This window comes from Marmota monax, unplaced genomic scaffold (genome assembly GCF_021218885.2).
Source record: "Marmota monax isolate L192 unplaced genomic scaffold, Marmota_monax_Labrador192_F-V1.1 WCK01_AAM20220418_F8-fsc00014, whole genome shotgun sequence".
NCBI lineage: Eukaryota > Metazoa > Chordata > Mammalia > Rodentia > Sciuridae > Marmota > Marmota monax.
Genome location: NW_026695222.1, coordinates 23,164,675 through 23,180,662, shown reverse-complemented (window position 1 = coordinate 23,180,662; position 15,988 = coordinate 23,164,675). Strand labels below are relative to the sequence as shown.

Sequence of the window (15,988 nt, the reverse complement as noted above, 5' to 3'; positions counted from 1 at the left end):
CCTGAAGCCCCCTCCAAAACCTTTTTCTAGACTTAAGATAGTTTCCCAGAGAAAGCTCTTCCTGCTGTGATGAGGCATGCCTGTAATCCCAGTGACTAGAGAGGCTGAGACAAAAGGATCCCAAGTTCTTGGGCAGCCTTGGCAACTTAGTGAGCTGGTTCATCTCAAAATAAATAAAAAAGGGCTGGGGGTGTAGGTCTGTGGTAAAGCCACAAATAAAACACTTAAAATATCACCACCAGTAAATTCCACAGTAGATACTTTGACAAAGCTGTGGGCATTAAATAGACTCTAGTTATCCCCTCACAAACTATTAATTACAAAGGAGAAAAGTGACTTTACAGTGACCCAGATTACTATAGGTCACTGGATATGATAAATGAAAGTCTCATTCTTGAGGCATTCCTGTGGACAATGCAATCATGAAGATACATGAGACAAACCCAAATCAACAGAAACTCTCAGCCCTCCATCTATGGGTTCCACATTTGCAGATTGTTATTATTCCCTCAGTAAGTAACTAGGTCATGTGTTAATGCTAGGAGATTTCGTTGTGTGAAAACTGTTGAGAATACTTTAAAACTACGACAGTTACATCACTAGGTGATACTATCTTCTGGACCAGTGAGATATGTGCGGCACATGGTTGACTGAAATGTGCAATGCACAACTGTAGCAGCACGGTATTTACAATCTAGAGAGGATTTAAAGCACACAAGAGGATGTGTGTATGTATGAAAATACTATGACATTTGAGCTGGACATGGTGGCATAGGCCTGAAATCCCAAAGATGTAGGACTGTCAAGTTTAAGGTCAGCCTCAATAACATGGCAAGACCCTTAGCAACTTAGCAAGACCCTCTCAAAATAATAAAGAGAACTGGGAATGTAGCTCAGTGGTAGAGTGCCCTTGGATTCAATCCAAAGAACCAAAAAAAAAAAAAAAAAAAAAGACACAATCCCCCCCACACCCCCTCGCACACACAGAAACCCCCCAAACCACCAAAAAACACACAAAAATATGCCATCTGGGGTTTTGAAATCTGAGGCAGTATCCTGAAACCAATTCTCCAAATACTTGCATTTCATTATATGTACGACATACCATCACAACCATGACCCACACTCCCAGCCTCACACCTCCATGGGTACATATATACCTCACAGAGGCCACCACACCAGGCTAGGTGCTACTCTCTCACTCTTCACTCTCTAGGGTGCCAGTGGTGGGCCATCCCTCTGGATCCTTTTATTGTTTCTCTTAAGCAAGGAAAGCCTGATCCCAGCATCCTGTCCTCATGGGTTGCTCTTGGCCCCTGCCTGGATGTCTGGCCATGTGTTCTGCTCCAAACTGTCAGAATTTATTCCAGGACCCCAACAGTAACAGTTCCAACAGATGACCTGCTATTACTTGGGCAGACTTCCATGGGCATATCCTAGCCCCAGAGGATACTAAAAGACAATAATATTTTTGGGTAAAGGAACACAATGTTTTCTACTTCCAGATGCCTCAATAAGAAAATCATGTAAATAAAAAATGAAGCTAACGCAGGAAGACCCCAAACTTGAGGTCAGCCTGGCACTAAGACTATCTCAAAATAAAAAATTAAAAAGGGTGGGCTGTACTGCAGTGATACAGTGCCTCTAGGTTCAACTCCTGGCACAACCAGGGCTGCTCTACCACTGGAGCTACATCACCGCACCTTCCTTTGACAGGATCCCCAGTTGATGCTGGCCTTGAACTTAATTGTCCTATCTTACTAGGATTATAGGTATACACCATTACACCTGGCCAAACTTTTTTCAGCCTTCTTTAACCTACTTTTGCTTGGTATTGGGGACGGAACCCAGGGGTGCCCTACCTGTGCAACATTCCCAGCCCTTTTTAAAATTTTTTTAATTTTTTTTTATTTTTGAGAGGATCTTAGTAAGTCAGAGGCTGGCTTTTAATTTGTCATCTCCCTGTCTCAGTCTCCCAAGTTGCTAAGATTAAAGGCATGGACCACAGTCCCTGTTTAACTGGACTTTTAAGGAGAGCTTTTAATAGAGGAATTGAAGATGATATAGGCACTGAACTTTTAGAGTTGTTAGGAACTGAAATCAAGATTTAAAATGCTGCCTTTACTTAACCTTGTTGTACCGTATACTCTTAAAAATACCTCTACAATAGGAGTAAAAATATGTAAGTAATTGAACATACACAATAGAGCTTCTTAATGTAACCTTTAATATTAAATAGCATTTTGACTTTTGTAAACTAAAACAAGCTGTGATAAATCTAGGGGAATGTGAATTCTTCTAGATATGCATTAAGCATCTTCAGGAGGTGTAAGAACTAGTGATCCTAATCTTCAAGCAGTCAATAGTGGACTTCACCTTTTTTCTTTTGATTTTAGAACCATTAACTCCTTTCTATTGAAAAATAATTAACCCCTTTAATAAGTGTTGGTCTGGGAGTGCTGTTTTTGGGACTAACCGCATTTGTACAACTGTCTCAACTTGTTCTTTTAGCAAATTGAAGCACACATTGTTAGGGATATTAAACACACACCTTTATCCAAGATGTGGTCACTGATAGAAAGACTATTAATGATAGTGCTGTTTCATGACCTGTTCAAAATAGTTTAAAAATACATGTTATTAGAGCCCCCCCCCCCCCAAAAAAAAATACACTTAGTGGAAACTCTTGGCTCTGAAAAATACATTCATCAGTATATTAGTTAACTATTCAGAGAACATTAGATGTCTTATACAAAAACAAGTTGCCTATTACCACTTATGGTATGAATAAACTATTGTTAAAAACAAAGGACACATGTGGCCACAGAAGTCTGAACTGACACTGTTAACAGTGACTAAATGGACTGGGGAATCAAACCTAGGGCCTCACATGTGCTAGACTGCAAATACTGTCCATATATCTTTTATATAAAAGAATTTAAGAAAATGAAACATTCCATAACAGGATCCATTGCTACATATCTGAAACTGAATATAATCACAGCAAGTTGAATTGGAGAAGAGTTCTAAAACCAAGGTTAAGCAATGGAAACATAGTATTGCAGCATAAATTGCCGAAGTTTAGTGTGTCAAGTCCAGAATTAAGGAAATTAGGTTAAAAATTTAGGAAATTATTGAAGTTTCTTAGTTTGATTATTTGAGAAGTTGCTGGAAAATGTTCAAACCACTAAGATAAAAATGAGTGAATTTTATGTGAGAACAAAGTCAAAAATAAAAAAGGATAGCAAGTTACATTTATTGTGGTACTAAGTATTTTCATACATTATGTTTTCATCTTCCCACTCCATAAAGTTTTATCCCTGGATGACATTCTCAAATGGTTTCAGAAGAACTGAAACAATTCTTTTTCTTATCCAGGAATGGCTAGTGAGTGCCAACTCCAATGCAAAATCTCACTCATCAAGAATTTGGTGTTAAGTGGTAATACACAATAAATTCCAAACAAGTTTTTCCCTCAGTAAGCATTTTATTGAGTTAACATAAAATACGTTAACAAAATGGAAAAAGATACCAAGATGAAAGGTGGTAACACAGGAAGAGTGGGAACATAAAAGCTGGAGTAGGTAGGACTCAAACTGGCCATGAAGGCACTAATGGCATATCAAGAAACACTATCAAAAAAGAAAGGGGACTCAAGATGTTCCTCATTCTTTTTTGCCATCAGGTCAATACTCCATCTAGCCACTGGTAATTGTGCAGCACACTGCTGCTGCTCAGATCTTGCTCACTGGGAAGCAGGAACTAAATGTTTTACACTAGTCAACTCTGTATTCTGAAATAGGCCAACTTTGTATTCAATGACTTGGATCTATAGATATATAATTAGATTTTTTTAATAAATTGGTCTTTGCCATTACTAGAAAGATTTTATGGGTGTAGGCATTTACCGATACAATTACCCATTTACTGGGGCAGCTTAACAATGTCGTCAAATATGCCTCTTACCATATGATGTCACAATAACAACAGAAAGCCCAGCTGAAGATGTTGCATACTTTTAGAAAGCCAAAATTCACTATAATATCGTTCCCCCCCTCCTTTTAAAAGGCTGTGGTTCAAAAGCTTTTATGTTCTTTCCCTGGAAACAAGAGAACTTTGGTCAAAGCCAATTCGTAAGAATCATTACTTCTGTTCTTTGAATAGGCAAAATAATGAACTATAATTAGACACCATTTCCTTCTCTTAAATTCTGAAGTTTATATTTAAAAATAAAACCATTTCTTATAAACATTTAAACAAACAAACTATCAAGAAAAGATATTGGAAGCAGCATCAACCTTATGGGCCACTATATTTCCAAAGTTAGGATTTTAAACAGGAAGTCTAAATTCCTTACAGATGAAGATTTTTTCTTATTACCAAGTACTCTTAGCTATTCTGACACCTAGATCCTCGACTCAATTTTTCCCTCAGCCTCATTTTAGTAAATGTCCTCTGGGTTTTTAATTCTTCAAACCAATCCCAGAATATCATGCTCAGTCACAATCCTGGTACCTTTACACAGTGACAGCTCCCTAAGAAGGTATTAAACCTGAGTCAATTCATCTACATCTTGACTTAAGTGGATGTTAATAAGTACTTTTAAAATGAAATTACATAAAAGTATCCGAACAAAGGGATGTAAGATAACTCACTTTTGACCTGCAATCTCAACTTATTAGCCTTATGAATGTATGGACTAATTGGTAACCCAGTACAAATTTGCAATATTACAGTCTGGTTTACGCAGTACTGTACTTCATTCATAATAAAGTACTATTAGTTTTTGAGTTTGCCCATTTTTCAAACCAACCACAGAGAAGTATAAAAATTTACAAGAATGAACCAACCAATTACCACATAATAACCCCAACAAAACTACAAAGGGGACTGACAGCTGGAATTTTATTTGCCAACAATCTGTTAAGCAACTGACCTTATCAAAAGATCTGCTAAGTACCTGTTAAATGTTATCTTTCCGCAGAAAATGCAGTATATGCCTATCCACTTTGAACGATACACTAAACTTCTATTCAGATAAAGGCTACTTCCATTTTTACATAACATTAAAGACCACTGAACCATACTCTTAACTACACTAATCTCATTAACCACCTCCAGAGCATGGGATCACTAACTAAAAGATCCCAAGCCCTAAGAGCTATTTCCTAAATAATCCAGTCAAATCATAAGTTCAAAAACAGTCTATTTAAAAACTCATTAATTCAGGCAAAATTGTGTTATAGATTGACTACAAAATATCTTTTTATTTTTAACCCAACTTGTTAGAGGGGCAGATAAAGACTTTGGCAAATTTGATTAACAGCACAAAATAATGTTATCCAAACTGAATAATTTATTGCTGGTCTGAGGCTTGCCTTGTTTTACACTTTAGTAGAATTTACACTGTTTCCACAAATAGCAGATATCAACATTAAAGGAATTTGATAGTGACCTATTCAATAAGGCAATCATCTTGGTAGCAAACTTTTATTTAAATCTTACATAACTCAAGCTTTATAAAAAGCCAACATAATTGAAAATTGGATTCTCCCTCTAAAGCCTTAAGTATCCAAAGCTTGAAACGGTTAATTTAAAAATAAGCAAACAAATGAAACAACAAAAAAAAAACCCTGCAGCAGATCCTGCTGAAAATACTTAAAAAAAAAATCTAAATGAGCTTAATCTTTACAAAAGTTATTTTAGCTCAAAAGCTATAAAATCAAAGTTATCTTAATTCTACAAAGAAGGGAGAGGGTCTTTGACTTCATGCCACCATTTTAGAACCTCATCTTTTTCATCAAATTTGGCCACAAATCAAATTTTTGTGTGCTCCTGCTCTCAGGAGATTCCTCTTGCAGAAGAGGCCAAGTATAAACATGGAAGAGTAACTGCCTAAGCAAGTAGGAAAGTGTTCCATAATAGTGTGCAAAGAATGTAGAGTTCTGGGTTAATCTCTGGAACTTGATCTGGACCTTGACCTTGAGCGAGATCTAGAACGGGATCTTGAAGTAGCTCTTTTTGGTGGAGGGGACACAGAACGAGCCTTTGAGGGTGGAACAGGAAGGGGTGAATTGGAACGAGACTGGCTCCTTGATCTGGATTTTGACTTTATATCACCTTTTCCATTTTCTTTGGGGGACCGAGATCGAGACCTGCTTCGGGACTTTTCATACTCATCCTTAGATCTGCTTCGAGAATGTGAATGGGAACCCCGATCAGACTTGGGCTTAGATTTGCTTTTTGATCTAGATTTCCTGCCTTTTGATCGAGAACGTGATCGACCTTTGCTCCGTGACCTGGATCTGGACAAGAAAAGGCAGATTTTTTTTCAGTTATTGGGTCAGAACATACACATACTCCATGAAGAAGTCTAATTATATTTAGGGGGGAAAAAATCCTAATACCACAGTATTTACCGGGAGCGACTTTTTGAGACACTTCGAGATCTACTGCGGCTGCTCCTGCGACTCCTACTTCGTGACCTCCTTCTTGAACGTGACCTGTAAAACACAACAATGGATATTAATCTCAAGGATATTTGTGCCACTCAGCAGAAGCAACAATAGAGTGCTTACTATAAAATTAACCTCATTAACAAAACATCTAGAAAAGAACAAGGAGACACAACCAAATGAAACCTATCTTAAGTTCAATTAAGCAACAACTGAAAATGACTCAAGTACCCCTTTTCCAGCCCACTACATGTCTTTCAAATTACCTAGATCTGCTTCCAGAATAAGACCTCCTATGGCTTGCTCGTGGCTTATCTTCAATAAGTCTAATATTCCTGCCATTTATCTCTGTACCATCCAGTTTATCCAAAGCACGCTTCATGTCAGAGTAGGAGCGAAATTCAATTACACCTTCATTTGTACGTTCTTTGTGAGCATCTGCATATGTTACTTCACCTGCTTGCCGCATGAAATCCTGAAACAATAAGACTTATCAGACTCACAAGCTGGGCATGCTGGTTTTAGTTCTCAGAAAAAAAGGTACCAAAAGGGCCTACCTTTTAAGAATTAATCAAATCTCAACTCAAATTATAAGACATACCTTTAAATCTTGCCAACTGCAACGACTAGAAAGATTTTCTACAATAAGCCTGTACTCTGTACGAACAGGAGGTCCATATTTGTCTCTGCCAGAGGTTCTCCGACTGCTGTATCCACCTCCACCACCTTTATCACATGAAGGGAACAATTAGTTGCTTTGCAATGATAGGGATGCATAATGTTTTTGAAAGTTAGTACAAACATATCAACTTTTATTTACTGGAGTAGGACTTTGCTATTATACTGCTAAACCTTCGATACATTTGTGATTTGCCATAAATTAAATTAAGGGCAAGTCAAATAGACTAAATCCAACTAAACCTCTCCTACAATCTGTTAGAGAGTGACTGCTCCTTTATTCAATTTACCTCGCTAAGTTTTATTTTACAGAACATTGTAAAATATAAAACTTAACTGATTACATGCATTTCTACAGTTTACAAAAATTTTTACTAGTTACACTAAGTACTTACATCACAGTGTGAGGTTTTTGGTGGTGGTTTGGCCACAAAACACGCAAGGTAACAGTCACCTAGTTCAGATTAACCAGTTTTGTCTAACCCTTGGAATCCTCACCATCACCCTGCGTCTAATGGCAAAAGGCTGCTGTCGTCATGGCTTCCGGTAAGGTCAGCCAAAGGGTCATAGGGCAAGGGTCACACAATGTATGGAAAAGCCAAGGCCAATCAGGAAAGGCAGTCATCTTAGCCTCAGTGGACACAGCCTCAGCCCCATTGGTCACTTTCAAATTGAAACATCAAGGACTTGTTAAAAAGTTTGAATTCAACATGCAACAATTTCAACATCAAACATTTAACATAACCAAAAATCCCCCCAACCTCCTCCCAATAACATGCCCCAAATAGTTTAAGTACAGCATAAAGCTTATTTAGATTTACTCTGTGGTACAATACCACAATACTTTAAAATAGTATTTTCTTTGCCCCCCACCAACTTTACTAACTCTTCAGATCTACACCTCAAGCTCCTCCCCTTTCCCCACCCCCTACCCCACCTCCACCCCAGCCTGTCCCCAAACTTCCACATTTCTATCTAATGCACTGACTATTAAGCAAGGGGCATACGAGAAATACAGTCATCCCTTGCTTCCAAAGTGGGCAGAACCCACGATAGTGTCAAGGAGGGCCCAGCAGAAGCCACCCCCCTCCCAACTTGGCCAAAACCGAATACCCAGACCCAATCCCCGCGCTCCGGTGTCCCATGGTTGCCCCGGGCAGGGGTGGAGGCAGCGGGGCCCAGGGACAGCGGGGTCAAACGACTCCCGGCCCCCGCACCTGCCCGGGCTGGGAGGTCCCACCCCGCCCACCCTAGTGCCTGCGCCCGCCCCCCAGGTCCCAAAGGCGCGGAGCGCGCGGGGGCGGGACTCACTGCGGCTTCCGTAGCTGTAGCCGTCGCGATCGCGACGCGGGCCCCGGGCGTGCTCCACGATCACGCGCTCACCGCAGAGCTCCTTGCCGTTCAGCTCGTAAACGGCGTCGTCGGCGTCGCGGGAGTCCTCGAACTCCACGAAGCCGTACCTGAGTGGGGGGGGCGCGGGCCAAGCACCGGCGGGGTCGTCGTTAGCCGGTGTCGCGCACGTGCGCGCACCCGCGATCCCCGCGCGCACCCGCGGCGCCGCGCCGCCGCCATCTTGGAGGCTCTGCCACGCGGCGCCGCGGCCTTGGCCGCCTTCTCTCTCGGACAGCCCCAGCCGCCACTAGGCCCAGGGCGTTGGGCACGAACGCGGGCGCCCAGGCCCGACTCACCCATTTTTGAGGTCTACTTCGAGGAGGCGGCCATAGCCGCTGAAAAAGCGCTGGATGTCCTTCTCCCGGACGTTGTAGCTCAGGCGTCCTATGTAGACGCGAGGCATGTCCGTGGTGGGCGAGGTCCCGAAGGCTGGCTGTCGGACGGCGGACAGCAAGGCAGTAGCCGCGGTGCGGGTGCGGGGACGGCGAGGGCCCGAACACGCGCCTCACACCGCAGCGGCGGCCGAGTCCAGCCACACAATGGTGTGCGTGCGTGCCAGAGCTACGCTATATGGGCGGCTGGGGGCGGGGCCGGCGCGTGACGTCAGTGCGCACCACGCACCCTCCCGCGTTGAGCCCCGGACTCGGGAGTGACTTGCGGGTACCCTGCATGCGACGTGTCCGTGGAGTGTGACCTTGCTTTCAAGTTTTTCTCCAGTACTCCCACCCGGCTCTGTAAACATATCCTGTGGTCTAGCCGCGTACTTGTCTTCTCATTTGCGCTTTTTAATAAGCTTCCCCTCTGTATTCTCGACCACGAGAACCTTCCATTTTTATTGGCTCTGGAGGTTGTCATAATAAGTCACTCTGGTCTCTGATTGGTCGGTTAAAACGAGGCTGCGCATTTCCTCCACCGATTGGTTCACGCCCACTTGGCTGGGGGTAGTGGTCTCGCACACAGTTGGCTCGCCAGCTTCGTTGAGTCGGTAGCTTGTGCTTCGTCTCGGAGTCGTGTTGCGAGCGCTCTGCCCTTCCAAGTTCAGTCCCTTGGGGACTTCACGGCCTTCATCAGCTTCCCACGCCTTCCTGCACCTGTCCCTCCATGGCTTTTCTTTGGAGTACCGGCGGCGTGTAGATTGGAGTGTACATTGGAATCTGGCACTCGCAGCAGTGGCTCACAAAGGGAGCATGACCAAGGACCCTGGCACTAAAGGACTGTCCCACAGCAATGAGCTCTTTCTCCTATCTGGAGAGTCTGTGGAACCAAATATAAATTTTGGTTTGGAAGGCATTTTATTGATGGCAGAAATAAACATTTGTGAGTTTATCAATAGAGATGCCATTTAAAACTGCAGAGCTAGATAAGCACAAAGTAGTTTTCCGGTAGAGAGCAGAAGTCCCGTGACTATACCCTGGAGTACTAGGAAGGGAGACTCGAAAAGGAGTGACTGCAAATCACACACACACACACACACAAAAAAAAAAAAAACCCAGGAGAGTACAATGTCACTGAAGCTAAAAGAAAAATAGGCTATCGCTGAGATAATACAGGTCTTAGGTATTTCTGCATCCCCGCTCTTTTTGAGTCATGCAGTCTCAATATTCTTCAGCCTCTAGTTGAAAATGGGCGAATTTGTCGGCAGGGGACATCTGGCAGAGTCTGGAAGCATTGTTGGTTGTCATTGTTGGGGGAGGCAAGTTAATACAGTCATCTGGCCTGGTGGGGAACACCTGTAATCTCAACAATTTGGAGACTAAAGCAGGAGGTTTGCAAGTTCAAGGAAGCCAGAGCAATGTAGGGACACCTTGTCTCAAAATAAAAAGGGCTACAAATTTAGCTCAGTGAGAAAGCACCCCTAGGTTCAATCCTATTACTGTTAAAATAAAAAAGCTTAACAACAACAAACCCTGCCACCAGTCTGGTGGGTAGAGGTCAACCTTAAAATTAAATAAATAAGAAATATAGATTTAAAGCAAATTTTAAATACTTATAGAGTATAATTAGGGAGATGAGACTTCAACAATTTTAGGGGCTGGGGATGTGGCTCAAGCGGTAGCGGGCTCGCCTGGCATGCGTGCGGCCCGGGTTCGATCCTCAGCACCACATACAAAGATGTTGTGTCCGCCGAGAATTAAAAAATAGATATTAAAAAACTCTCTCTCTCTCTCTCCCACTCTTTCTTTAAAAAAAAAAAAAAAAACGATTTTATAATATTTTTGTACTCATCAAATTGTCAACATTTAAAAATTTGTGAAAATTAATTATTTGCAAGAGGTAAACTGGAAAACTACCCTCATAGTGCTAGTGGGGCTGAACATTAATTATTTTAACTTTTTTTTTTAATGGTACTTGGGATTGAAGGGGGGGAGGAGGCGCTTTAACACTGAGCTACATCATACATCTCCAGTCCTTCCTTTCTTTCTTTTCTTTTTCTTTTTTTTTTGGTGCTGGGGATAGAACACAGGGCCTTTGTGCTTGCAAGGCAAGCATTCTACCAACTGAAGTATATCCTCAGCCCCTCCAGTCCTTTCTATACATCTATTTAATGTTTTGTGTTGCAGAGTCTTGCTAGATTGCTGAGGTTGACTTTGAATTTGTGATCCTTGGATCATCTGCCTCTCAGCCTCCTGCATCCCTGGGATTGTGGTCATACACCACCACCTAGCTGAACATTCCTTTTGAAAAGGAACTGGAATAGGACTTCTTAAAGAATACATGTGGAAAGTAGGTATTGCTGCCTCTCACCTTGCGCATTTGCCCTAAAAGAAGGATGACCCCCACAAATATCCTCTTTTTACCTCTCCTTCCCAGAGTTGAATAGTTACTCTGAACAAAAACAAAACAAACAAGCAAACAAAAAAACCCCACACAATGCTGAAGTCTGGCTGGGAACAATTCAGGAGCCACTTATCAAGCAGAAACCAATTTTATTTTTAGAACACACACACCATACCTGCAAGCTCTTCAGGAATTCCCTCAGAGCCCAACTGCCATCACCGGCTTCCCACGAGCCTCTCAAAACCCCCACTCCTCCGGCTCTTGAGGCTGATTGGCTGGGTCCCGTGGGCGGAACCAAAAGAGTCCCCCAATGAGCAGCTCCGACGTCTGAAAGGGCGGGGAAACAGCCCAATGAGCATCACCCCAGAGGAGCCAATCAGCTGGCAGCTGGAAGTTTGCCGGGGCCATGGTGAGCCAGTCAGCTGGAAGTTTGCTGAGGCCCCTTTGGCTGTGGCTCTCAATAACACAACACCAAAAAACTCATTAGCAATAAAAAAGGACCTCATCATTAAGCGAGTGGTAGACCATCAACATTCTGTGGAGTCCTGCTGATAATCTAACTGTTGATAATTTTGAAGAACAAATCAAGGAGGTGTGATTGCAACACAGGAGCTTATTTCTTTAAATATCTACAATTGCAGTTGATAAAGAGCATTCCATCACTGCTCATTTTAAAAACATGCAGGTAACTGCTGGAATCTGTCAGGATTAATCTGATGAGATTAATGACGTGTTAATCTCATCTCATCCCAAAGACTATTATTCACCTCAAATTCCTAATGACCCAGATTGTAAAAGATAGTCTCAGGTCCATAATGATTGTGGGTTTCAATCCAGTGTGTACTCTTTCTTACACAAGTTAGCTGGAAGCCAAAGAGATTTTCAAATCACCTTGTTTTCTGAAATGGGTGTAAACTGTATTCTGAATGATTCTACTTTCTTACGTCTGAGAAAAATCTAGCATCCCAGCAGCTGTCATCATGAATGGATCTTGGGAGATCATGGCATCTGAGAAGACTAACTTTAGGTGTCAACCTGACTGAATTAAGGGATACCTAGATCACTGGTAAAGCACTATTTGGGTGTGTCTGTGAGAGTGTTTCTACAAGAAATGGACATTGGAATCAGTGGATTGAATAAGGAAGATTCGCTCTCACCCAGTTTCGGTGAAGCCAGATTTAAAGTTAGGTAGTCAGTGTAGTTAGGTAAATCGGGTCTAATACCGAGTGAAATCTAAAATGGAGGCCATGCTGACAATGATTCCCGGAAACGCAGGACAACTCATGGAATGGAAAGGCCCTAGGCCAAAGTCCACCCCAAAGAAATGTTAATGGAACCCAGGGAACAGCCCCAGCAGATTTGAAGATAGCCTATCCCAGAGAAGTGTTAATGAAGTCCTTCCTGCCCAGATTACCTGTGTCCCAACCCTTCCCCCTTACATTCCATCACCAAAACTATAAAAAGGTGAAACAACCACACTGTCACGGACTCCACCTCTTGGGTCCCCTTCTTCCTCTGGGAGAAGTCTTTTCTGCTGTCCTTTAATAAACTTCTAATTTCTACTCTGACATTGCCTCAGTGTGCTTCTCTAGTGTTATACTTCAACATTGGGGAAGCAAGGTCTCGTCATCGGTCAACAGCGGTAACATTGGCAGGTACCATTCAATTGGCCGAAGGTCTGGATAGAACAAAATACAAGAAAGGTGAATTTGCTCTTTCTCTTGCAGCTGGGACAACCCTCTTTCTCTGCCCTTGAGTATTAGGACTTTGTGGTTTTGGACTCTCGGGCTTACACCAGTGATCTCTCCCATTCTCAGGCCAGTGTCCTTAGACTGAGTCACACCATTGGCTTCCCTGGTTCAGAGGCCTTCCCCTAATAAGTTGTGAAAGAGATACCCAGCCTGCAAAAGCCTGAAATATTGACTAGCTGGCTTTGTGTGTGTGTGTGTGTGTGTGTGTGTGTGTGCGCACGCGCGCTACTAGATATTGAATCCAGGGTTGCTCTACCACTGAGACACATCCCCATCCCTTCTTATTTTTCATGTTGAGATGGTCTCAGTTTGTTCCTGAGGCTGGCCTTGAACTTGCAATCCTCCTACCTCAGCCTCCCAAGCTGCTGGTATTATAGGTGTGTGCCCAGGAAGAAATCTGTTTTAATATATTCAAGAACCCATTTTTGTATAAAACAAACACCTCAAATCTTAAAAACCCCAACTACTTACTTATCTATTTATTGTGCTGGGGATTGAACCCAGGGCCTAGGGGTGCTAATCATGGGCTCTGCCACTAAGCTGCATCTCCAGCTCCAACCCTTTCTGTGACTGTCTTTGTGGGCTGGCTTTGGGGTTGATTTTGAACAGCAGTGGGGGCAGGTCCCACACAGCCACATCCCCTGATTCTCTCACTGCCTTCCTACCCCTCTTCCTCCCACTAGCTTCTTCCTTGAAAGTATGCCCTCCCTCCCCCCAGGGCCTTTTTGCTGAACAATTAACTGTTTCTGGAACTTTATTTCTCTATGGTTCGTTCCCTCACTTCCTTCTGGTTTCTGTGCAAAGGTTTCACAGGGCCTCATCTAACCATTCATATAAAATAGTATCTCTCCTCTGCATCCTCTTGCCCCGTGCTATTTTTTTCTTGTAGAACTTTTTATCCCTCGACATGTATGTATTTACTCTGTCCCCCACCCTGCAGGACATTGGCTTCAATAGAGCAGAGATGTTGTCTTGTCTTTTCTCTTCTTTATCCCTGACACTTAGAAAAGCTCCAGACACACATGAGGCCACGTGGGAGTGTCCCTTCATTCTGAGTACAAGCATGAGAACCTTCTCTGCTCATGGGCTCCTGGGACCAGCTGGTGGGATGATCTTTTCTGCTTTCTGCTTCCCACCTGCCTTTAGTGCTGCCTAGACACACCACCCCTTGAGGGCCTAGAGGAATTCAGCGATGTCTTCTTCAGCACCACTTTGCCTCCATCAAAATTTAACAAATCAGAAAAATCTGGTGTGGTTAGGGAGCCACCAAAACACTCATATGTTGTTAGTCAAATGGTTGCAATTGCTTTGGAAATCTGCTCAGTAGTTTCTACTGATGTTGCCGAAGCTGCAAGCTGGTCATATCTATGTGAACTCACAGTTCCACACCCAACAGAAATGTGCTCATCAGCCTGCAGAAGAAATGTACCAGGTATCTGGACGTGGTGGTACGTGCCTGTAATTCCAGTGGCTTTGGAGGCTGAGGCAGGAGGATCACAAGTTGAGAGGTAGCCTCAGCAACTCAGTGAGGCCCTAAGTAATTTAGCAAGACCCTATCTCAAAAAAAAAAAAAAAAAAAAAGACTGGGATGTGGCCCAATGGTTAAGCATCCCTGGGATCAATTCTCAGTACCAAAAAAAAAAAAAAAAAAAAGAAAGAAATGAACCAGATATTCAGAGCAGTATTATATTCAATAGCCCATAAGCTATGTGGACATAACTCAGATGCCACCCACAGCAGAATGGAGGAAAGAATTGTGGTGTATTTACACCATGCAGTGCTCACAGCAGAATATGAACCACAATGCAAAATCGGCAAGTGATAGAGAGAGGAGACCGAAAGGAATCTGACAGCACGAGTTCATGTATGTACAGCTGAAGAAAAAGCAAAACTGATGGATGGTGCTAGAAGTCAGAACATATCTTACTCTTGACTGGGTGGGGGAGGAGTGACTAGAAGAAGCCTCAAGGGGCTTTGAGGATCCTGGTTGCATTTCCTTTCTGGAGCTGAGTACTGGTTATACAGGTGTGCTTTGCTTATGAAAATTCATTGATTGATGTACTTATGATTTGTACATTTTGCTGTATGCATGTTTTTCTGCACTAGAAAATTAAAACAAAAAAAGATAATAAATCTCTCAAGAAAAATTACTACTTATTTGACTTGCAGCCCCCTGGGTTGTACTGGGGACTATATCTCCATGAGGACTTGATTTATAGTCCTTGCCCATGAGTTTCACCTGGTCTGAATCAATCAGTTGTTTAGGTGGTTTTGTTTGATGATGGAGATGGGGGTGTTTTGTGTTCCCATTAGAGGCTAGGAAGCCCTCCATGATGTGGAAGGTGTGGCTTGGTCGCCACCTTGTGGCTATCAATATGATTGCAGTAGTAATAAATAACATGGGTCTCAAGAAAGCTCAGAGATGAAGGTCTTTGAAAGTTGCAATTCTTGTAGTTGTCAAACCCCTTATTCACCCAGAAGTTTTCTGTAACTGAACATCTCTTTTTTTTTTTTTTGGTGGTGGTACTGGGGATTGAACCCAGGGCCTCGTGCATGCGAGGCAAGCACTTTACCAACTGAGCTATATCCCCAGCCCAGAAGTTTTCTGTACCTTATTTGCCCACCTTCCCTGACAGGAGAGTTCACTGTCTTAGGAGGCAGCCAAGTTCATTGTGGGACATCTTTCACTGTATGTAAATTATTCTTTATACGTAGTAAAAATTACTGCCTCAAATTGCCTCTTCACTGGTCCTAATTGTGCTTGAGCCTGTGAACATACACATACATTTCTCACAAATGGGACTTCCAGATGTTTGGAGATAATACTGAGATCCTTGTTCCATATCTTCTCTTATACACCGTCTCCCAAATAGCCCTCCAACCTGGTTTCAAGTCACCTTTACTGCTGATGCTTATGTTCTCAGACTCATGGGT

The 15,988-nt window shown here is 42.7% G+C and overlaps 1 protein-coding gene and 1 non-coding gene across 2 annotated transcripts; both read right to left on the bottom strand.

Moving 5' to 3' along the window:
* Positions 1-5,235: 5,235 nt before the first annotated feature.
* Positions 5,236-9,109, bottom strand: Srsf6 (serine and arginine rich splicing factor 6). The gene is made up of 6 exons (XM_046433679.2): positions 8,822-9,109; positions 8,445-8,593; positions 7,057-7,181; positions 6,722-6,930; positions 6,420-6,503; positions 5,236-6,305 (listed from the first exon to the last, which is right to left on the bottom strand). The coding sequence occupies exons 1-6, from the start codon at positions 8,926-8,928 to the stop codon at positions 5,951-5,953; spliced, it is 1,029 nt and encodes a 342-aa protein (XP_046289635.1). The 5' UTR covers positions 8,929-9,109; the 3' UTR covers positions 5,236-5,950.
* A 6,463-nt stretch (positions 9,110-15,572) lies between these two features.
* On the bottom strand, positions 15,573-15,645 carry Trnaa-cgc (transfer RNA alanine (anticodon CGC)). The gene has a single exon. It is a non-coding gene; the product is annotated as a tRNA-Ala (tRNA).
* Between the last annotated feature and the right edge of the window lie 343 nt (positions 15,646-15,988).

Coding starts and splice junctions, on each gene's coding strand:
- Srsf6 (XM_046433679.2), bottom strand. CDS start 8,928: ATGCCTCGCGTCTACATAGGACGCCTGAGCTACAACGTCCGGGAGAAG. Junction 6,504..6,721: donor TATTCTGGAAGCAGATCTAG/GTAATTTGAAAG, acceptor TGTGTTTTACAG/GTCACGTTCAAGAAGGAGGT. Junction 6,306..6,419: donor GTCTCAAAAAGTCGCTCCCG/GTAAATACTGTG, acceptor TTTCTTGTCCAG/ATCCAGGTCACGGAGCAAAG.